Here is a 23,960-nt window from a genome sequence, read left to right as displayed (position 1 = left end):
AAGTGATTAAAAATTAACCCATTTTCTCATTCATTATTGACTTTACCTTCTGTTTCCAGTTTAACTCGGCAAGAACAACTGAAAGCTCAACAGGGATCTGGCTTAGGAATTTCACCAGTCAGCCTCGGCTCTGGTGACAGGAAAGACATGGATATCTTACAGATGCTCACCAGAGCCAAAGATGAATACACAAAGGTGAGGCTTCCGCTGTTTAAAATATTATATTTTCTTTTTTATGTGTTTGATGTATCCGTTCTTTTTATGTAGCCCTTTTCTGCTACATTAGTTTGCAGCTATCTCTCACGAGAGTTTCTTCTTTTCTCTAATTAATTAATCAAGCTAGTGTTTTACACTATGCATCTAAGCCAGGTATTAACAGGTATCATCTTTAAGCAAATGTCCAAATTGCATTGCAACTCCCCAAATTTCCCAAGGCTTGTAATCCACCACCTTGCAGAGTGGTTTAGGTTGGGATGAGCTGCTCTAAAACAATTAAGCTCTAGGACATTATTCAGATATGAGGAGCAACTGATGCTTCAGAGGAATGAATCTCTCCTGCCAATCTTTTCCTTTGAGAAATACGGCATAAAAATTGGGAAAGGCAATTATGGATCACTTTTTGTGCCTGACCACCATGGTACTTGTCAATGCTGCTGAAAGCCACATTAGCAAGTACATATTCCTCAACTTGCAACTATTGATTCAGCAACCATTTGAAACCACGATGGCACTGAACAAAGGGCCATTACGACCTGGACCCAAAGTTATGGCCATGGCAGTATCCCCAACAGTCGCATGACAAAAATTTGGGCGCGTGGCAGCTTGCACGCACGTAAAACTTTATGGACGCTTCAGTTCTCCTCATCTCCCTGTTTTTTTCTCTTGAGTAGGCCATCCTGCACAGTGTGATAGCAATAGCAATGGCTCCAAGACTTATATACCGCTTCACAGTGCTTTACAACTCTCTCTAAGCAGAGACAGCATATTGCCCCCAACAATCTCGGTCCTCATTTTACCAACCTCAGAAGGATGGAAGGCTGAGTCAACCTTGAGCCGGTCAGGATCGAATTCCTGGAGTGAGCAGTGAGTTAGCCCTGCAGTACTGCATTCTGCTATGTCAGCTGCAGTATCAGGGCTGGGCCTAAAATAGAAGCCTAGAGTCTTTAGCACTCTCAGCCAGCTGCCAGCACCTCAAGGCCTTGACTTCAGGACTAGTGTCACTGCTGCCACTGAAAAATACTGCCTCACGCCTTTCCTTTGGCCCCATTTCTCCATACACCCAAGGATCTACCACATGCCACCACTCGTGTTCAGGTGTGTGTTTTTTTCCTGCTGCTGAGATACTTGCATGGCCTATCCAAGGCAGTTCATGGTTCCAACCAGACTTTCTTTCCTGAAACTGGATTGCAACCGTCCTGCAAGCCTTGCACATTTGGAGAATGAGATTTCCAAAGCACTGTGAGAATTCAGCCCCCTGCCCACCTGAGGCACCCTGCACTTTTAGCAGTTCTTTGCCTCAGCAACAGCTGTGTCTTTGCAGAAGCTATAACCACTGGTGGGATTCAGCCGGTTCGCACTGGTTTGGGTGAACCGGTTGTTAAATTATACCCACCCATCCTGCTATCAAAGTGGATCCTGGGCGCTGCGCTGCAATGGAGAAACACAACGGAGCGGCGGGCGCGAGGGAAGGAGAAGGCCACTTTCCCTCTTTCTTCTCCCTGCTCCTCCTCCTTCTCTTGTGCCAGCTGCTCCGTTTCCTGTTTTTCTATCGCAGCGCCCAGATCCACTTTGATAGTGGGGGTGGGATGGAGGGGTAATTTAACAACCAGTTCCCCCAGGGTCCGTTTGGCCGTCGCTGGAGGTTCGTCCTTCATGTGCGGCGGAGCTGGAGGACGGGGATGGACACCTCCCACGACAGACAACCTGACCCTGGACGAACCGGTTGTTAGATTATTTGAATCCCACCACTTGCTACAACCCCTTGCCCCTTTGGTCACTGGAGAATCCAGACTTTGTGATTCAGGCCACACGCTGTAGAATGAGCTGGGGAAGATTGAAGTGAAAACAAAATGGGAAGAGAAAGGAGGCTGGAGACAAGGGGGGCAGAGAGCTTTGAAAAGAGAGAGCAGAGAAAAATGAATGGGAAGCAAGTAAGACTATTAAAGCCTCTAATTTCTGCTCAGTAATTTGTTCTGAAGAATCAATGGCAAGCAGCCATCTCTCATGAAAAAAAACCCCTATGGGAATAGCAATAGAAAACAATATGTACCCTGTTTCCCCCAAAATAAGACATCTCCTGATAATAAGCCCAATCGGGCTTTTGAGAACATGGCAATAAGGCCAAGCGCTTATTTCAGGGTTCAAAAAAAATATAAGACAGGGTCTTATTTTCGGGGAAACATGGTAGATGATTAAAGAAGTCCATGTGGGCAAATTGTGGGTATTTCTCTGCTTTTCCTATCCTTCCATTTACTGTCAGTTTTTAATTACCAGCAGCACTTGAACCTGTCATCAAAATTTGACAGAGTTTTCCTGGAGGAGCAGGTTCTAGTACCCCATTTGTAAGTTAAGTTTTGAACTCTTTAATTCCTTCAAAGAAAACTCATTAATTCGTTCAAAGAAAATAGTTCTTTGTTGTTATACTTAATGTGAAAGGATTCATTTGAATCAAAGTGATTTTGAAGCTGTTATCTTTAGCTGTGGCTTGCTTAAGTTCAGGTAGTTTTACTAGGAAATCAGTTCTAATAATATCAATAGTTAATTTCATTCCGAATACAGATTCCAAGTAAGAGAGCCAGAAATAAGATTTGGACAATAGGATGTTGGTTTTCATATTAAACTATATACCATATTATCAATTTGAGCAGCCCTTATTGAAAAGGCTACTTTAAAAATCTAGAAAGATAGTCTAAAGAAAGATATCTGCTGAGACAATATGCAACAGCAGATAAAGTATAAAGACACCTGTTTGTCTCCTTATCCTGAAGAGTATATGGAAAAAGCATACATACACAAGGACTTTTCCCTTTCATTGTATGCTGTATATCATTCAAGACGCTTGTTTGGAAACAATTTATCTGAAGAACAAGTCAATCTATTTCTGCTGCTTAGCTTCTCCACCTAAATTTCTTTATTATAACTGGTTGCCAAGGAAATATTAGGCCACAGAGAAATTTATCTCCGGCAATGCAGTGAGATGCAGGAACAGCTGTCCTCTCAAAGCTGAAGATAATTTGCATTAGGGCGAGAATAGGTGACACATTTTACAGTTTCCTCTGCATCAAATGCCATCATGCTTCAAATGTACTTTGCTTCTCAAAATAGTTATTTTTTTCATTTCATCATTTTGAGAGCAAAGATCCCATGTGTTGTAGTCAGCTTGTCCGAGAGGGAGGGAGTGGAGAGAGAGAGGGGGGGAGGGAGAAAGAGAGAGAGAGAGATGGAAGAAGAGAACACGGGGAACAGAAATAAGAAAATTACTGAGTTTTTATTAGGGAAATGCAGCATATACATTTTCTTAATGATGGATGGATGGATGGATGGATGGATGGATGGATGGATGGATGGACTGACTTTCTATTGCACTTTTGAGCAGACACTTAATGATTTAATGTTCTCCAATGACTTCTAGTGAAAGAGCAGAAAAGGACACAGTGTACTTCGATCAATAAATAAACATCCATCCACCTCAGACTATCTCTATTTCTTTCCTTGATTTTAGCCAATAAAATGAAGTTTATGCAATTATTAGGTTTTTATCTTTTCCTCTAAGAACTCAAAGTAGCATAAATAGCACTCTCTCCTCCAGCATTTCCTCACAACAAACCTGTGAGGTAAGCTGAGTGAATGTTAGCGACCGACCGAAAGCCATACCATGAGCTTCAGTGGCTGAGGATGGACTGGAAGCTGGGTTTTAGTCCAATGCAGCACACTTGCTCTGGAATATGGTAGGTTCTTATGATGAGCTTGTTAAACAAAGAACAAATCCAATCCTAATATAGTTTGGTATTTTTATGTGCAGCCTTGATGAACATTTAAGGTCCTCAAGCCTATTAATTTCAAGTTACAATGCCCCCCCCGCCCCCGGATTTATTACCCAATTCTAATGGCCACGTCCCCCAATAATATGACCGCATATCAGGCACTAGGCAGATACCCTGCATTTACAGCTCCTTGCAATTTCCCACTGGACCACATTTTACGATGGTTTTGCCGAAACCCAGCATTAACTTCCGATTTTTGGCAAAACCAGCTCACAGTAAACCATTGGTTTATTTAACAGCTGCCACAAGGTTGGTCACATGGGTATCTTGATTTACAACCATCAAGACTTATAGCTGTGATGGGCAGGTTCCATTATGGTCATAAGTTGAGGACTAGCTATTCCACCTTAGAAACCAATCCTAAATGTTCAAGCAGTGACTTAAGACAGTCTTACTCAGGCCTGTCAAAACTGGTGGCCTGTGGTCCAGATGCGTCACGGACAGGCCACGTCCACCCCGGCTGTGCAAGGGGCAAAAAATGTCATACGTGTTAATACATCACGTGACGCGATCGAGTTTGACCCATGGTCTTACCCATCTTGGTGCTTTCCACACATGTTAGATCACAATTCCATGACATATAACAAACCATGCTGTTAGGAATATAATAGAATGGGAGAGGAGAGGAGAGGAGAGGAGAGGAGAGGAGAGGAGAGGAGAGGAGAGGAGAGGAGAGTTGGAAGGGACCTTGGAGGTTTTTTAGTCCAATTCCTTGCTTAGGCAGGAAACCCTACACCACTTCAGACAAATAGTTATCCAATCTCTTCTTAAAAACTTCCGGTGTTGGACCATTCACAACTTCTGGAGGCAGGTTGTTCCACTAATTAATTGTTAGGAAATTTCTCCTTAGTTCTAAGTTGCTTCTCTCCTTGATTAGTTCCCACCCATTGCTTCTTGTCCTGCCCTCAGGTGCTCTGGAGAATAGCTTGACTCCCTCTTCTTTGTGTCAGCCTCTGAGATATCGGACAGTGCTATTGGTTTTGTTCTGTGAAAAATCATGTGGCTGTAGTTTTCCATCCTCTCATGTATGAGGTTAAGGAAGTCTGAGGAGTTTAGGAGTCTGTTCTTTGGGATGATTATTAGCATAAAGCCAATATCTCCCTTATGCCTCTGGCCATTTCTGCATCGAAAAAATGTCTTATGATTGGAATTAATAAGCTATCAGAGGTGCCTTTGAGAGTTGTTAGGCTGCCGTTCTGTTCATTTTAGAGTCCAGGTGTCTTCTTTTTCAGGAATAGATAATCATTATTGAAAAAATGATTTAGTTTTTGTCAAGTCAAATAATGAGGGAATTTGGGAATAATGATTCTCGAAAAACTTGCAAGGCCTAAAAATAGTGATACCTCAGCATGAAGTAGTAGACCAGTAACAAGGTTTGCTTTTCTGTTCCTCTGCTGTAAGCATCTCTGGAAAATAGAGATTTGTTTGGGCCATCTGTTGATATGTCTATGCTTCTTTTATTCCCATAACTGAGAGGCACCTCCCACAGAATCTACAGTACATCCTTTAATCTGTTTTTTTCCCCTTCATTTTTTTCATTATCAGATGCCACTCACAGGAACAATTTTATATTCAGCTTCTTAATCTCACCATTTTAGTTTCCTGGATGCAGAATAAATTGCTGCAGTAATGAGAGTTCATTTTAACTTTTGGATCTCTGAATGCAAACTTATACCAGCATTCCTTCTGTATGATTCTGAATCCTGAGTATTTGAAGAGTTATTTTTCTATGTTTCTGCTATTGTGAGACTTCTAAAACTTCTGAATTCTTTTCTGCATCTTTCTACCATCTGATGTTCCATGACTTAAAATATAGGATAAAACCATTTTCATTTGCGATGGCCCATACTGTGTATGGAATATCATCTCAAGAGAAAATGAGAATGTCACTTATTTTTGCTCAAAGCTCAGCTTCTTTGATTTGCCTGGAATTGAATAGAGAAATTTTTAATTTTGAGGTAACAGTCTTATCAGATTTTATAATGTATACAATTTTGCATTTTCCCTTCTCTTTTAATATCAGATTGTATATAATTGAAGTCAGTTGAATTTAAGTTTCCTAGCAGTATAGAGGTTTTGCTAAAGGATCAATGATGCCTTAACAATCTTATGTCGAAGAGCATATGTTTATGTATCTTCAGAAGCTGTAAAGATCCAGTAATAACATCTGGAACCTGAAATGACACCTGTCCAAACATTATGACTTGCTTTAAATGGCTCCTTTGTCCTTAGTTTGTTTTACATGTACATTGCATGCAAACTGAGGAATACAATAATAATCAGGAATACAAAATTACCTTTATAAAATCTTTTACATTTAAATAAATTACATTTTATAAAATTACATTTTATAAAATCAGCATTGTATTTATGTTATGGATTGCATGTGCTGTTTCTTCCTATAAAATGATATGATGTTCCTTTCAAATATCCTTGATTCTCGTGATCATTTTTCAACCTGGCAGTTGAAGTTTCTCTTCTGAATTTAACTATATTTGATTCCAGTGATGGTGTTAATCAGAGGTGGTATTCAGCAGTTTCTGACCATTCTGGAGAATTGGTAGCGGAAATTTTGAGTAGTTCGGAGAACCAGTAGTAAAAATTCTGACTAGCCCCATCCCATCTATTCTCTGCCTCCCAAGTCCCAGCTGATCGGGAGGAAATGTAGATTTTGCAATATCCTTCCCCTGGAGTGGGAAGGGAATGGAGATTTTACAGTATCCTTCCCCTGCCATGCCCACCAAGCCACGTCCACCAAGCCATGCCACGCCCACCAAGCCACGCCCACAGAACCGGTAGTAAAAAAAATTGAATCCCACCACTGGTGTTAATCATAATGGGTTACAAGCTGCAGCTACCTAGTTTTTGTTTCAATATAAGAACAACGTTCGGGTAGTAAAATCTGTAGAAACAATGAAGCAGCCTTATTAGGGTGTTTGTTAAGAATCACTATCTCTTGAGATTTTAAAGAGGCTGGACAGCCATCTTTCGAGGGTTGGACTTGATGTTTGCAGTCCCTTCCAATTTCACAATTTACAGTTCAATCGATCTTGAGAGGAAACAAGATCTTTTTTGAAGATAAAATTTTCTGAAGATGCTTTTTTGAATAAAATTATACCTTTTGTGTATGTGTTGCAGTGTAAAACATGCTCCGAGCCAAAACAAATGACCAGTTTTTCTGCTCTATACCACAATCCCAACTTGATCAAACCAATCCCTCTAAAGCCCAGGGAAAGCCAGAAAGTCCAGGTATGTCGGCATATTTGTATTCATGACAAACCAGCCTGTTCATGTCAGTTGATTTAATTTCTTAAGTACAGTGGGGTTTGTTTTAATATAAGCGTGTATAGAAATCATCTCTGGGAGATTTGGACATGTCTTCAGTTGCATTCAGATTGATAAAATAAAACCAGTGGCAGATTGTGAGCTTGATTCAATGGGGTTGAATATCAGGGAGTCACAGATCCTGCATCCTTGGTGGAAACAATTGTGATGTCATAACAGGAAAAATATATGCTGCTTGATCTCTGTCAGGCGCAAGGAACCAGTAAAACTTGGGAGTAGGCCAAAGAAGTTTCTTTACTGTGATTCCTCTTTATGCAAGAATTTTGCCAGACTAACTGCATTCTCTTGGGAACAGGCAGATAAAGGCCTTAACCGTCTGGCCTCTGTTGCTTCCTCCTGCAGAGCAATTCCAAGCTGGACCCCCTCTGCTCCACCCAGAAATTCCACCACAATATCACTGTGCAAGTGTGTGCCTAAGGATCAGGAAAATGTGACCTCACTGCCTTGTGTTATGAAAATCTAGTCATGGCTAGCTCAAAGCAAGTCAATATAAGTAGGGGGTAACTTCTGTCTCCTACATGCCATTTCCCCTCACAACTATCTATTCATTTCCTCCCCCCCATCCTAAGTTCCGGTGAGGGTTTGTTTCTATTGATTGTTGCTAATGCAGCTAGTCGAATCAGATTTGGTCTTAATTATTCTTCTTCCTTTCCTTCTTGCAGAACACAGATTCCCAGCCTCAGCACCTGTCCCTTATGACTCTCTTTGGAAAGCAGGAAAAAACGAATCTATACCAAAATGTCTCAGAGCCATCTCAGAAAGTCCACCAAGACAATTTTCCTCCAAGGCAAGGAATTGTACGCGCTTTCTCTTACGAGGAACCTGGAAGACACTCGCCCACAACAGAAAAGCAGCTCTGTCCGGCCATTCAAAAACTGATGGTGCGTGGACCGGAGCTTCACCCGGTCTCTGAACTCCCGGAGAACCGCCTCTGCGAGAATGGCAGCCACCCTTCCGTGGGGGAAGCTTTCACTGGGCTCTTCCAGCCTGTGACTTCACAGAGCATTGGGAGTTCTCATCCCGCCCAGAATACTGCTTGCACAAGGAGCCTGCTCCAGCAGTTGCAAGGCCAGTCCGAACAGATGACTAAAGTGGAAGTGAACAGCATAGGACTAGCAAACCCAGCTGCCCCAGCCTTCAACAGGACTCCAGCCATCTCCTTGGTGGCCCAGGTAAACAGTGTAATTCAGCCACCCATGATGTACTTCAATGGTTCCCTGCCAAACCAAGCTCTTGGTAAAGAACAATCCAAACCTCCTAAGCAGTCACATCCTCTTCCTGGGAACCACTCTGGAAATTCCGGCATAATTTCACCTCAGGAGCTGTTGAAGAAACTGCAGATAGTGCAGCAGGAACAACAGTTGCACATAGCCAGTCGGCCAACCTTAGCGGCTAAGTTTCCTGTAGTTACTCAGGCCTCCGCCACTCTGAAACCTTTGGATTCTTGGATGGACAAGGCTTCGGCTACAGAAAAGCAGCCCCCTCTTCTTCAGGTAAATCAGCGATAAATGCGATAGCACCTAAAACGGGTGAGCAACTATAGCCCCTTGATGATCTGAGGACTTCAACTCCCACACTTCCTGATCCAGTATGGCTATGTCAGGAATTCTGGGAGTTGAAGTCCACATTGTTGTAAAGGGGCCATAATTTCCCACCACTGATCTAACATCTGAGATTCTTCAAATTGTTTGTTCTGTTTTAGCATTATTTTTAGTTTCTCTTTGAACAATATAAGCAGATCTTTTCTAACACAAGGGACAATGCCCTAATAACCCGTTAGCCACATTACTGCTTTGCAAATACTTCTCTCGGCTTATTTAAAAAAGCACAGGATAAGCCTTAGTGACTTTCCAAGTATTCAGAAGAAGGATTTAAAAATCCCGGGAGTGCAATTGGGAGACTCCCCCCAGATGAGATTATCTTTAGGGAAAAAAAATGTAATTTTGTTGAATAACAGCATTGGATGCCTTAATTAGTTTATAAATACATACATAAATACATTTCAGGTATTCTAAAGCTAACACTACAGTTGCTAAACCGTATTTGCATGAATCTTGCAATGATAGAAATACAGAGTTTCAGGGAATCCTACAGCTTTCACCTAGTGCAAGGGTCTCCAAGCTTGGCAACTTTAAGACTTGTGGACTTCAACTCCCAGAGTTCCTCAGCCAGCAAAGGTTCTTCAGATTCTTGAAGGCTGCTATCATGCCTCTTTGTGAACTAGACCTATCCAGATCCTTCAACCATTCTTGAAAGGGCTTGATTTTGAGATTGGTAGGCCTCCTGTGAACTGGCTTCAATTTGTCACTGTTCTTGTTGAACTTCTCAAAAGGCCTTTTGAAATGATAATATGATCCCCTTCCAACCTTCCTGCTTCCATCAATACTAAACAGTTTGAAACTCCTCAGAAAGTCCATGTCTGAATAATGGGCTTTGTATTCTTAGGAGGAGTTGGCCTTTGATTTATTCATTTCGTTATGATCTGCCATTTGTCAGACCCAACCCAGCAGCCAACAGCCAAATATTTCTTTACAAGTAAAATGGGGAAAAAAGTGCTTATTCTCAAGCTCTGTAAATTAAAGTAATGTGAATGAAGTGTGAAAGCACAAGTGAGGTGAAAAAACAACAATTGAACAGATGACTCATTTTCTGTTTAAGGATTTTTTTTTAAAAAAGGATGCTTATGACATTTTCATTAGAATTAAATGGGAAAAAAAACAACAGCTCAGGACAGCTTTGTGACGTTATGTATTTGATAGATAATACACTAGAGCAGGGGCGTCAAACTCTATTTCATTGAGGGCCGCATCAGGGTTGTGTTTGACCTCAGGGGGTGGGGGTTGCCAGGGTGGGTATGGCCAGCTCTATGTCACTCCTGTCAGGGGCGCCTGTGGTGCATGCAGCCCTCCTGAGCTCCGTTTTCACTGGCAGAGGGTTGCAGGAGGCCGTGGCAGCCAAAAACAGAGTTGGGGAGGCCATTTTCGCTGGCAGAAGCACTGCAGAAGAAGCACTTCGCTGTTTCCAGTGTGGCCCCGTGGACCAGATCTAAGTACCCTGCGGGCCAGATCAGCCCCCAGGCCTTGAGTTTGACACCCGTGACCTAGAGATTAGACACTTTTATTCCATAACCAGGATTATGTTGAGGAGTTGGAGTTGCAGGATTCATTTGCCATGATGCAGCATTCCTAATTTGTGGGAGTAGATTTGCCCCAGAGCAGGAGGACAGACAACGGGATCTCCTACCTGTAGTGCCTAACTCTTTCTCATAAGTCAGGGGTCAGCAACCTGCAGCTCCGGAGCCACATGTGGCTCTTTGGGCCCTCTGCTATGGCTCCCTGTCAGGTGATCCCACCACTGGCTGGCCCCGCTCCTCACCCTCCCCTCTCAGTCACTCCTCGCCTGGCCTGAGAAGGTAAAGGCGACAGCGCGGGATGGAGAAGCAGCCAGGGCAGAGATAGAGAGATACAGAGAGAGGGGGAGAGAGAGAGAAATAGAGAGATACAGAGAGGGGGGTAGAGAGGAAGGGAGGGGAAAGAGATATATCAAAAGGATTTTGTGGTTCCCAGTGTTTTTTAACAATTGGTTCTCTGCCCAAATGACTGGCTGGATAGGCATGGCTGGGGGGGGGGTTCATGTGACTGGTGGAAGTGAGTGACATGGAGTTGGCCACGCCCACCCAGGTTTTGTGGCTCCCGGTGTTTTCTTTTCTGTGGGAAACAGGTCCAAATGGCTCTTGGAGTGTTTAAGGTTGCAGACCCTTGCCATAGGTGATATGGTGGAGATTTATAGGTAGCCCTTCATTTACAACCATTCATTTAGGGACCATTCAAAGTTGCAGCTGGCATTGAAAAAAGTGACTTGCAACATAAGTCCTCGCACTTATGACCATTGTCGCATTCCCATGGTCACACAATCAAAATTTGAGCACTTGGCAGCCAACCTATATTTAAGATGGTTGCAGTGTCTATATTCACTTGATGGCCATTTGCAACTTTCTCAACTGGCTTCCAACATAACAAGCAAAGTCAATGGGAGAAGCCGGGTTCACCTAACAAACCCATTTAACAACTGTAGTGATTTGCTTAACAACCCATGGCAAGAAAGGTTGTAAAATGAGTGTGACTCACGTAACAACCACCTTACTTAGTAATGGACATTCCGGTCCCAATAGTGACTGTCAGTCGAGGATTGCCTGTACTTTATATGGGAGAATAAAAAAGATACCATAGAGCTGTGATGGCGAACCTATGGCATACGTGCCACAGGTGGCACACACAGCTCTCTCTGCGGGCATGCCAGCCATCATGCCAGCCCAGCTCCACCATGCATGTGCGCGCACCTCCCGCCGGCCAGCTTTGAGTCTCTGCCTTGCATGCACGGGGTTGGGCGCATGGGGACGCATGCATGCATGGGAGGGGGCAGGGCGCATGCATGAGGGGGGACAGGAGGCAAAACGGGGCACAGGGGGCCTCGTGCAGTGTCCCCACGCCCCATTTTGGCTTCCAGATTGGTGCAGGAGGCTTTCTAGGCCCAAAACGGGGCAGGGGGGCCTTGCGCGGCCCCCCTGTGCTCACTTTTGTCTTCCAGATTGGTGCAGGAGGCCCCCCCCACCCCATTTTGGGCCTGGAAAGCCTCCTGCACCAACCTGGAAGCCAAAACAGGGCGTGGGGCCGGGGCACATGCACAGGAGGGCACTCACATTACATTTTGGGGGTTCTGGCACGTGCATGTGCATTCATGTGCGCTTTGGGCACTCGGCACCAAAAAAGTTAACCATCACTACTGTAGAGACTCTATGGTTGTCTGCTCCTGATTATATCATTTTCTATGAAAACCAGGCTTTGCTACTTATGAGCAGTTTACTAGGCTCTGCAAAACAAAATTATCTTTTCTTCTGCTCTTAGCACCGCTTGCCCTCCGGAATCTTTTCATGGGCAAAAAGGCAACTTTTGTCAAAAGTCTGTCTTCCAAAACCAGCCAGATTGGCCTTTACCAGGGCACTTGGAAAAACACTTGTTTTCTGGTACATCAACAAATATTGCTGAACGCACTCCATGAAATTATTGATGAATTATGAAATTATGAAATAATTATTATTCGCGGTGGCTCAGTGGCTAAGATACTGACTTGTCGATCGAAAGGTGCCGCGTAATGGGGTGAGCTCCCATTACTTGTCCCAGCTTCTGCCAACCTAGCAGTTTGAAAGCACGTAAAAAAATGCAAGTAGAAAAATAGGAACCACCTTTGGTGGGAAGGTAACAGCATTCCTTGCGCCTTTGGCATTTAGTCATGCCAATCACATGACCACGGAGACGTCTTTGGACAGCACTGGCTCTTCGGCTTTGAAACGGAGATGAGCACCGTCCCCTAGAGTCAGGAATGACTAGCACATATGTGCGAGGGGAACCTTTACCTTTACCTTTTTATCAAGATTCCCAGGACTTGATTTCCCAGGTCATCAGTAAGATTAGCTCCCTATTTTATCTTTCTATAACATTTCATATTTTATCAGCCATAAAACCCAAAAGCCACGTCCAAGCATAAGGAGAAATGCCTCATTTCAAATATCTTATCCCCGTTATGCAGCAAGATATACTTGTCTTACGAAGGCAACCGGCTGATTATTATTGTTGTCCTGTATCACGGTGCTCTGCCTTGCACATAGACTTTTCTTGTCACCCTAGCTAAGGACAAACGTTTCCGTCAAATAATGTTGGCAGATTCACATTTACAGATGTTCAGGCAAATCAGAGCAGCCTTTGATAATAAACACGTTCCCAAAATCTGTTCCCTAGAATTGTTTATCTTAGTGAATTGCATCTGCTCTCACAGTCTTTCAGAGGACAGTGGACCAAATTTTACCAAGTCTGCCTGGTGTTGCCTGTTGCCTAGACAACATCTTGAATATTGAACTGAACAAACATGTATTTAAAGAACTCATCATGATTTCCTTCAGTGACTAGTGTCTGTTGTTTGTACTTCCTTACCAGTCGGCATCTCATAAGTCTCGTTTCAAATTGGCCTGCACTGCATCTCCATATGGCTTCAAAACCATAATCTGTAGAATGAGTCTCAGCAGAGTGGAAATGCATGTTACTGAAGCAATTAAACAAAAACAGAACATAATTAGATTTGAATTTATCCAGAAAATAGACATGTCTGATCAAATTTAATACATAGGTACGGTATGGTTTAAAAAAAAGTAATTTCAACTTAAATTCATTTAAATGAACTCAGTTGGGCCTTTAAGACATTAAAGAGATATTCAAGTTACAGGAAGAAACTCAATTTTTCACTTACGTTCTCATAGCGAAGGATATATACCATGTGCCTGACTTGGCTCTTTGCAGTGAGGAAAATGAAACAGATGGTGAGTGAGGAGCTGAAGTTTTAGGGATTATTGACAAATTAAAAGCAAGCAACTCACTGGATCCAGATGGCGCCTACCTAAACATTCTTAAAGAATTCATATGGGAAATTGTTTATTCTATTTTAGGTATTTCAGATGTACAAATTACTAAGAACATGCATATTAGCACAGTGCTTGGGGTGTGTGTGTGCTGGAAAGTGGTCAATTTTTAAAAAGGGGTTGAGGGTACATTCAAAAATTACAGGCCAATATAGAGAACTGATTTGGTGTAAGGATACCAAAATAGAAACTCGGAGACTGTGAGTTCTAGTTAGGGGTGGGCTTCAAAATTTTTAGCAAGGGGTTCTCTGCCTGGTTGCTGGGTGGGCATGGCCATGGTGAGCTGAGTCGGCCTCCTGCACCACGGTGGGGGGCATGTTTTTGCGCTCTCTGAGCTCCAGAGTCTTTCCTTGAGCCTACGGGAGGGTAGGAGGCTCTGGAGGCCCTCTGGAAACAGGCCTGTTTCCGGCCTTCCCGAACTTCCGGTAGGCCCGTTTTTCACCCTCCCCAAGCCTCCGCGCACACCCTGCACTTACCTGCATCCAAAATGGGCCACGTGGGGACTCCGCCTCTGGAAGGGGCGGGGTTGGCGGGGCCAGCCAGGAGTGGTATTTGGGGGTTCTCGGAACTGCACAGAATTTTAGCTAGAGGTTCTCCCGAACCCCTGCAAACCCCCAGCAGCCCACTCTGGTTCTAGTCCCACTTTAGGCATAAAGTGAGCTGGGTAACAAAGGGCCAATTCCTCTTTCAGCCCTAGAAAGCGAAGCGCCTCCAAAAACATGGCCAAGAAAATTGAAGAGACTGTTGTCAGGCATGAAAGATCAGGTCCACTTGTGAAGGTCCCATTAAACTAATTTATTGCTATTCATGCCTATGCACAAGAATTTTTTCAATTAATGGTTACAATCTGCTTGACATTGGACAGGAATTCAAAGGAATCCAATGGAAATTGGACTTCGTTCACTTGTGACTACGTCGGGATTCTAGGCTGATCCCTCTTTTATCTCTGCCCCCAGATTCTGCTACTCCTTCTCCTATGCTTGTCTAAATAGTTGCCAGGAGTCAACATTGATTTAAAGGCACTCCAACAACCCCTTCTAAAAAAAACCAACATATACAAATATGGACAAAGAAAAGATTTCCTCTCAAGTGTGTTAATTCTTAGGAGTCCTCAACCGAATTAAAATTCTGACAGGTTCAGAACGGATGAAAGGAAGGGCACTAAATACAATGCATGTTTAAATTAGGAAATTGGTTGCCGTCCTATGTTCATCCATTAGGATGATTTTAATAGGGTGCCTCTTAGAAAATTTATGGAAGTTGGAGCTTCCAGTGACCATGCATCTTAGTGGCAGTAAAGTATTTGTTGGATCACAGACAGGGTAGCCTTAGATAATAGTTTCTGGAAGCAACCAAGGAAGAACACTTGTTTTCCCATCCTGCTGGTGAGATTCTTAAATCAGGTTGCTGGACTGTTAGTCAATTTATTAGTCTATTGGTCAGATCCAGTTGGGGTTTTCTGATCTTTAGTTCTAGCAAAGTGCTTCGGAAAACTCTCCATAGAGAACTTGGCAGGAAGAAAAGCTTCCTCCACAGGTATATGTGGATATTGGCATTTGGGGGACACAAATGGAATTGAAAATAATGGAAAGAAATTCCCCAAATAATTGCATGTAATTTCAGCAGTCAATGAACTCTTCTTTTGATTCTCTTAAACAATAAAAAATAATTTCTTAGTTTTAGCAGCTTTATTTTATGGACATACTTGGAGTATCTGAAAGGAGATTATTTTTTCCCAAGGTTTAGTTGAATGGAGAATATACTGTGCATGTTCAGTTACCCTAAAAAACCCCAAACTCCTTTTTTTGAGGGACAGGTAAAAAAGAACTATCACTTGAAATCAGAGGACCTTGGGTAAGAGATCTGTACTATAGATCTGGCTGTACAATGGGGTATTAAATATAGTTTTTATTTAGGGTTTTTACAGTTGTAAGAACTGACAAACTAAAGTAGAACAAGAAAGAGTAGGAGAATAAAATAAAAAGTGCAAAAAAAAATGGAAGGAAAGAAAAAAAAGGGATATTAAAAAGATATAAGAAGTGGCTTCTGATTTTCATAGCAGTTATAGTACATTTTATATTTTAACCTCTAAATTACATCATGACTCTTTTCTTTCTATAGTCTGTTCTGTCTAATCATCAAAACATAAACCACAAGTTCGGGTTTTTTTTTCTTTTTTGCACAAAAAATTGTATAAGTAGTTTCCTGAAAATTCATTCCTAAATGCCCATATATCTCCCAGGTTAAAATTTCTCCCTCATACATGAAGAGCCCCTGCATCCATTACTATGCCTGGGTTGTGGTGGAATATGTGTGTAGTGGAGAACCAGTGGTTAAGGTGCTGGCCTATAAACCAGGAGACTTTGAGTTTTAGTCCTGTCTTAGCCATAAAAGCCATCTGGGTAATTTTGGGCCAATTACTTTATCTCGGCCCACCTCACAGCGTTATTGTTGTGAGGAAATTAGGGTAAGTTCACTGCGTTCAGTTACTTATAATAAAGGCAGGATAAGAAAAAAAAAATCAAAATATTCCTATGTTTTGATAACCTTTCAAACGTTCTTAGGCCGAAAGAAATGCTTTTCTAGCTAAAGCTGCATATCAGGGTTTTTTTCTTTAATTACAAAATTTGTCTCTCGTCAGCGGGGGTCAGCAGGATGAGCCGGCCATCTGTGTGGTATTTCATTGCTGTCTCCCAGTGATCTGACCGTGATAATGTGGTGTGATACACAACCTGCTTTCCAAAAGAGGCTGTAGTTCATAACACAGCAGGTCTTGCCAAAATATATAACTGGAGGCCATAGGCAGCCAACTCTGGCTTTGGACAAAATGAATTAACATTGTCTAATGAATTGAAATGCGTATCAAAGACCAGATTCGGCAACTAATGCACTTTCTCATTTAATTTAATGTGATGCTTGGCATCTTGGACTCTGTGACCGAATGCATTAGTATAGCAACATTTAATATTTTTGAATTTTAAACCCTGCATCAGTCTTTGGTTTGATGTAGTCGAGGAAATACTGGCTTTTGTAGACAAATGAAAAATCCCACACTATCTCTAAGAAAACAGCTGCTTTTTGAGAGAAAATGCCTGAAATTAATTTGGATTTTGCAGTCTCCCAGCTAGCTCTTGTTTACCCTGTTGAACTTCAAGAAAGTGATTGCATTATGATCCTAATTCTGGGAGGGAGGGAGGCAGGGAGGAGGGAGGGACATAGATATATAGATATATAGATAAGATAGATCTTAAACACCAATATCCAAGAATTAGGGTCATAATGCAATCACTTTCATAAAGTTCAACAGGCTGAACAAACGCTAGCTGGGAGACTGCAAAATTCAAATTATAGCGTGGGATATATTTATTTATTTATTGGTTAAGGTCTTGGTCTGGTATTAGAGACACAGACCCAAATTGTAGTCTGCCCCCGAGCACAGAAACTCACTGCGTCGGTCTCTCTCTCTCAGCCCAATGTAAAAATAGGAGAAAATGGTAGGTACATCACCTTGAGTCCTTAATCGAAAGGCAGGATATAAATCTAATATATAGAATAAGACGTGAATATGTAAATGAAGGGAAAAAACCCCTGCATTTATGTACATTAGAAAGTTGTCGCATTTTGTATTTCCTTTAATTCAGAAAGTGCTATTTTATGAAACTCAAATTTTATTCAGTTTGGATTTTTTAGATTCTTATGATTGTCAAGCACTGTTTTCAAGAGTATGGACAATGACTGCAAAAGATCAAAAACCAGAATAGTCCCTGTCATGGTGAGGTCAATATTGCTCTGCATAGTTCATACCATGCCCCATAACTGACAGATTTCCTTACATTGGGCAGAATTGTGCAAATTATACTTATTTATACTGTACAGGTTTTATTGAGAACACGAAATTTGTACCATCCAAAGCACAGAATGTAAATGTCAGCGAAGGTGTCCACATTTGATTCGTAAAAGGGAAGAACAGCATCTTGGAGATTTATTTTTTTTTTTTTTTGTTCCTTCGAAATTTTTGCAAATTTGCTCCCCCCCCCCCCCCCCGAAAAATATACTCTGAAAAATACGGTATTTTCAGAGGATCACAAGAAAAAATAGCCTTTTTCCAATTAAATAAGTTATTTGACCCTGGCCTGTTGTTGGTCCTATTGGCCACAATCCAGCATTGTTCTACTCTTCAAACAAAGCAGAAATGATTCTGTAATCCCAGTTTTATAGTGTATTGCTGCCTCCAAGATACGATACTGTCTTCTCAAGGTGATTTCAGTCCAGAGAAGGGGTTGCCTTTTATTAAAGTAAAACCTCTTTGTCTCAACCTATCTGTTTTTAATGCTGAGATCAGTGTTATTCAATCTCTGCTTTGTGTGTCTATGAGTTGAGTTCATGTAGTCATTGAATTGATGTATAATTCCTTGTATATTGGGAGCAGGTCATCTCCCCGCAGAGGATTCCCGCTACTATAGCTCCATCCCTGCTGATGTCCCCAATGGTATTTAGTCAGACTGCCCCACAGCTGCCAAAACCAAGTGAAAGTGGATGGCTGCCAGTCATGAATCAAGAAAGTACTTCTGGATCAGCAAACCTTCTTCTGCCTCTACAGAACTCAGAAGCAACCATCCCAAAGAGCAACCCATTAACCAAGTTACAGCTACAGGAAACACTTCTGCATCTGATCCAGGTAGGACATCCTCAACTCTTAGCCACCTATACCTTCAGTTGATTATGGTGTTTGTACATATGAGATAAAAGATTTGGAGTGAAAGCAAAACTTCGTTGTTGTGCATCAGTTGTACCAGGGGTGAAATCCAGCAGGTTCTGACAGGTTCTGGAGAACCGGTAGTGGAAATTTTGAGCAGTTCGGAGAACCGGTAGTGGAAATTTTGAGAATTTCTGCTGGTTTTCTAAATTTTGTTCAGAAAACCAGTAAATATCACCTCTGGCTGGCCCCAGAGTGGGTTGGGAATGGAGATTTTGCAATATCCTTCCCCTGGAGTGAGGTGAGAATGGAGATTTTGCAGTATCCTTCCCCTGCCACGCCCACCAAGCCACACCACGCCCACCAAGCCCCGCCCACAGAACCAGTAGTAAAAAAATTTGGATTTCACCACTGAGTTGTACAATGTAGTCGTTTTATTGCTATTGTAAGCTATTGCTATTGGAATCCATTGCTACAATGGAATTACAATGCAGGTATAACGCTGTTAATTGTTCATGCAGAAAATTCTTCATATATTGAAATTGACAGTTGGTTTTGGATAGCCACATATTCCTATTATGTGCTCTATGAGACTAGCTAGAAAACATCATTTGATTGGTCTGTGACTGCTCAATGAGGTTTATAAAAGAGAAGAAGAATTTGGATTTCCCAGCATTATCCTTAGAGTTTCCATTTGGGTATCCACTGGTAATGATGTCTATGGAAATGCTTAATCATCTAGGTCAGGGCTGTCAAACTCCCAGCCCACGGGCCAGATGTGTCACGTGCTGGCCACGCCCACACCTGGTTTAGCAAAGGGGGGGGGAAGTCCCAATACATCACTTGATGCCGCCGTGAGGACGTGAGTTTGACACCCCTGATCTAAGTCAAGGTTGTCCCAAAGATGCTTTTCCAAAAGGCAACTGGAATTGTTTGCTCTTTTCCACCCTTGAAAACCTTTTGCTTCCCATTCAAGAAGTGAACTGAAGTCCTTCTTGGATGAGAAGTGAAACGTTTTCAAGGAAAAAAACCCCAAGAAAGTCCAGTTGCCTTTTGAAAAGCACTTTTGGGACGATCAGTACCAACATATTGTATTCACAAAGACTTCTCATGATGTTTGCATGACTTGCTGAGCAGATAACATCACATAATAAAGTATTACTTAAATAAATAAACGGAAAGCTGGCATTCCAAAAATAAAACATCATCCTTTAAAATCATGGGCCCATAGGCATTCCTTAAATTTTTTTAGACTATCTTAGAAAATAAAAACATTAAGAAAGCTTTGCCCTAGGCCTAGGGTTATTATATCTGGGCTGCAAATTTTTTGATGATCAGTATATGATGGCAGCAGAGAGTTATATAACATTTTAACTTAAATCTGGATTTTTGCAGCCTAGTCATGATAGTTATACTACTTCCCAATGTTTTATTTGAGAACATATTCTCATGTTTTTTTTTAAAAGGTATTTATTTATTAAATTTATATGCTGCTCATCTCATTATCAGGGTAGCTTACAACATGATAAGTTAGGGAGAAAATCATTATTTGTCTGATCTTTGTGTGTATATGTCTATTCTGTGTGTGACTTTTGCCAGGGTTTTTTTTTTCTTTAGCATTTGTGAATATCTGTATGTATTAATGTTGTTTTCCACGGAGTGTCTATTTAATCTGTTTTCTATGTGTATAAGTTCGTGTGTTTTAGGCCTACCCTATCAGAGCTGCTGACATCCTGATCCCCCAGAGTTTTTTTTTTTAAATGTGACATTATGATTTCCTTGAGATTCTTTTTTAACTAATGTGTTGTTTGTGTTTTCAGAATGACGACAACTTCCTAAACGTCATCTATGATGCTTATCTCGGCAGCGTGAGAAAAGCAGCACTGAAAAAGCCCATCTGAAGCATAACATTTTAATTAAATGTAGCCTGGTTTTCATGTTTGGAACAGCAACAGAACTGAAGAGGTTTTTAACCTCCCGCAAGACTTTAAATTATCTTCATTGGAAGCGTATCTTGTTCGAAGAAATTAGTAAATGGGATTATTAGTGCCTTCCTGATTACAGTGTGAAAACAACATCAAAATAATTTATATTGTGGCTCCTTAAAAAAAAAAAAAGGTGTAGATTCCACAAAAGCCACGGCTTTCATTAAAATAACAAAAACGGTATAATGATGTCATCCGCAAGCTCCTCCCTTTTCATCCGTGCATATATCATGACGCGTGTACCCAAGGCATGGGACTTGTGTTGCATCAGGGCTTTTTTTGCCCTTTGCTTCCCATCTGGATGCCACCTCATTGGCGGTATGCTGGTTTGTATAAAGAGCGATACGATTGTTTGGGTTTTTCCAGGTTTTGTGGGTTTTTAAATGTATAATGGCTATTAATTATGTGGGTACCGAAAGGCCCTGCATGCTTCAAAAACTTATTCAGAGAAGTGCTTCAAACTTCATATGAAGGCAGAAAATACTTGCTATTTTTATTGAAGACATTTTGTTCTTTTCCCAGGCTTCTGCGAGAAAAAAGAAAAAAAAAGGATAACGCTTTAAGTAAACCACTCCTCAGCTCTTAAAGCAGTAGCACCTTTTTTTCTGGCTCGGGCAGAAGTCTGGGAAAAAAAGTGGGGATACTCAATTAATAGAGAGTTGCTGGGTGGCACAAGGTCTGAAGGCTTCTTCTGAATTCTTTTTGGAGTAAGCACATTTTGCTGGGAATGCCTGTTGCTAGAAGTCACAAGTTTTTCTACTTTGAACTATTTAGAAAAAAATAAATATTGAATACATATTTATTTGCCACCAGGTGGCAGGATAGGTCTGTTGTTTTGTTGTATCCACCTTTAAACAGATGATTTCTACAGTAGCATCAGAGAGCTGCGGTTCTCTTTTCTATCAACTGAACTACCAGCAAGTTGTTCAGAAATCAGCAAAGTGTACTTGATCCTAGATGATTCCAGATGGGCTGCGCAGATCTGAAGGGCAGCAAACCATTTAATCAAACTTTAAGTCTTTGATAGCATCCAGCAATTATTTGGATTTTTGTGCCCCAGATCTGTTATCTCCAAGTAAAGATAATGAGCTCATATAGTACAGCAGCCTTGAACTCTAGGCTAGACTCTAAGCAATTCTTTTTGTCATATCACTTCAGTGTTTCATAAAAAGACACCATCTGGCCCTATCTCCTGGAACTTGATAACTTAACTAGAAAGATATTTTCATGTTTTTTAAATGGTGCTCATATCATGAGTTATGACAAAGGAGGGAAGGTTTAGGGCTATCAGATCCAGGCATCAGGAAAGGGGTACAGAAAACCGTCACTGGATTTTTCAGTCCCGATCTGATAGCCATACGAAGATTAGGGTAAGATTTATTACTGTAATAAATTTATATGCCATGATTCCAAGAGGCCATAGATGTTTATTTCTGTTATTCTGTGTTTTATGAGAGCTCGCCAGTTGCTAAAGTATCTGAAAGACAGAGTCAGTTAAGAGAAATACAACATTCCCATTTAAACTATAGGTTTTTTTAAAGACACCGTTTGGATTATGTCAAGTGCAGTGAAGCCCAAATTTATCTACAAATTATGAAAGACGTAAGATTGTTCTCTTTTTTTAAAAAAAAAGAAATTGTAAGTAGGTCTTTTCTATTTTATAATGATTATAAAATTATAACCGTTCAAAAATAAACTTGTGGTTTCCACTATCCCTATTTTGTGATGTATAAAACTGTTGCCTTCCACCTGCATTAAATTATAACTCCAAAAACTTCCCAGCCTCTACAGCCGGGGTGGGGAACCATGGTCCTTTTATGACTTGTGGAGGTCAGTTCCCAGAATTCCTGAGCCGGTCATTCTGGGAATTGACATCCACAAGTCATAAAAGGAATGTACAGGAATGTAAAAGTTGTAGCAAATCTATCCGGAGGAACTGTGAGAAATAGGCCAACACCTGTCTGAAATTCTTTTAAAGGGATGGCTGCATTGTTTTAAATTATTAAAACCAGGACAAAGAATGAATAGTTTCATTTTTTTTTATTGTATTGTTCCATGAACAGATGGGCAATGGTTTGGTGATCTATTTGTAAAGAAAATAAAATGAAGAACAAATATTTTTGTGTCATCTCATTTCTGCATTGGGCTTTTTGAGATTTGCCATTTCAAGTATTGAGTTTAGTTCTTTTTAAATATACTGGATATAAATCCAATACCCAAAGGATAAAGTGTTACCCAATTTAATACATAGTTTACTTCTTTTGAAAGGAGGTGTGCCTACAAGTCAGTCTTGTCTCCTGGTAATCTCCTGGACGTCCCTGCAATTTTCTTGGCAAGATTTTGGAAGTGGTTTGCCCTTCCCTCCTTTCTAGAGCTGGGGGAAAATGACTGGTCCAAGGTCACTAGCTGGGTTGATGCCTAAGGTGGGACTAGAACTCACAATCTCCCAGTTTCTTGGAGCCTTAACCTTTGCATCAAACTGGGTCTCTAGTTTACTTTAGACATATCTAAAATCTGAAATCAATTATTCATTCTGCTTGTCAGTTGTAAATTATTTACTGAGATGAATGGAAGTTCCCTATTAGGAAAATAAAAGTATTCTTTATGAATAGAGTCACTATTCATGGAGTCATTATTAAGAATAGCTTTTGTTAGTACCAAGATGTTAGAAATTCCACACAGAATTTCTAAGAATGGAAAAATGACAAGAGAAGATTGACAGATGTTCTGTTCCAGAGGGGAACAACCACAACTGAGAAATCCTGGGCACTGCATTTTTGGAAGGTGGTTGAGGTTCAGAGGAGAACCTAAGGAAGAAGCTTAGGAGGAAAGGTGGAAGTCTTAGATAGTTCAGCCTGGGGCAGTAAACATTGCAAACAGGCATGATAGTGTTATGTAGAAGACAGGGCAGAATTATTCATTCCAGAAGACAGAACATGAAACAAAAGTGTTTCAATTGCAAGGAAACAAATTTGGGTTGAGGAGTAAAAAAACAAAACAAAACCCAAAGAACTCTGAAGGTAAGAGGGTCACCACATTGAGCCACATGCTTTTTGATACTTGTAAAAGGTAAACATATGTGCTAGTCGTTCCTGACTCTAGGGGGCGGTGCTCATCTCCGTTTCAAAGCCGAAGAGCCAGCGCTGTCCGAAGACATCTCCGTGGTCGTGGCCGGCATGACTAAACACCAAAGGTGCACGGAATGCTGTTACCTTCCCACCAAAGGTGGTCCCTATTTTTCTACTTGCTTTTTTTACGCGCTTTCGAACTGCTAGTTTGGCAGAAGCGGGAACAAGTAACGGGAACTCACCCTGTTACGTGACACTAGGGATTTGAACCGCTGAACTGCCAACCTTTTGGTCGACAAGCTCAGCATCTTAGCCACTGAGCCACTGAATCCCTTTTAATATTTTAATACAAGC

At 41.4% G+C, this 23,960-nt stretch overlaps 1 protein-coding gene across 1 annotated transcript in view; it reads left to right on the top strand.

Annotated features, from left to right (window-relative positions):
- Positions 1–22,611, top strand: part of DCP1B (decapping mRNA 1B) — a 57,560-nt gene extending 34,949 nt beyond the window's left edge. Inside the window, exons 5-9 of the mRNA XM_070946687.1 lie at positions 60–195; positions 7,182–7,292; positions 8,051–8,881; positions 18,287–18,535; positions 20,374–22,611. Coding sequence (XP_070802788.1) covers positions 60–195; positions 7,182–7,292; positions 8,051–8,881; positions 18,287–18,535; positions 20,374–20,454 — 1,408 coding nt within the window. The 3' untranslated portion in view covers positions 20,455–22,611. The remainder of the gene's footprint in view (positions 1–59; positions 196–7,181; positions 7,293–8,050; positions 8,882–18,286; positions 18,536–20,373) is intronic.
- The last annotated feature ends 1,349 nt before the right edge of the window (positions 22,612–23,960 follow it).

This window comes from Pituophis catenifer, unplaced genomic scaffold (assembly GCF_029215685.1).
Source record: "Pituophis catenifer annectens isolate HBS135680 unplaced genomic scaffold, rPitCat1.0.hap2 SCAF_7, whole genome shotgun sequence".
Taxonomy (NCBI): domain Eukaryota; kingdom Metazoa; phylum Chordata; class Lepidosauria; order Squamata; family Colubridae; genus Pituophis; species Pituophis catenifer.
Note: the sequence above shows the minus strand (reverse complement) of the source record. Positions and strands in the feature narration are given on the sequence as shown.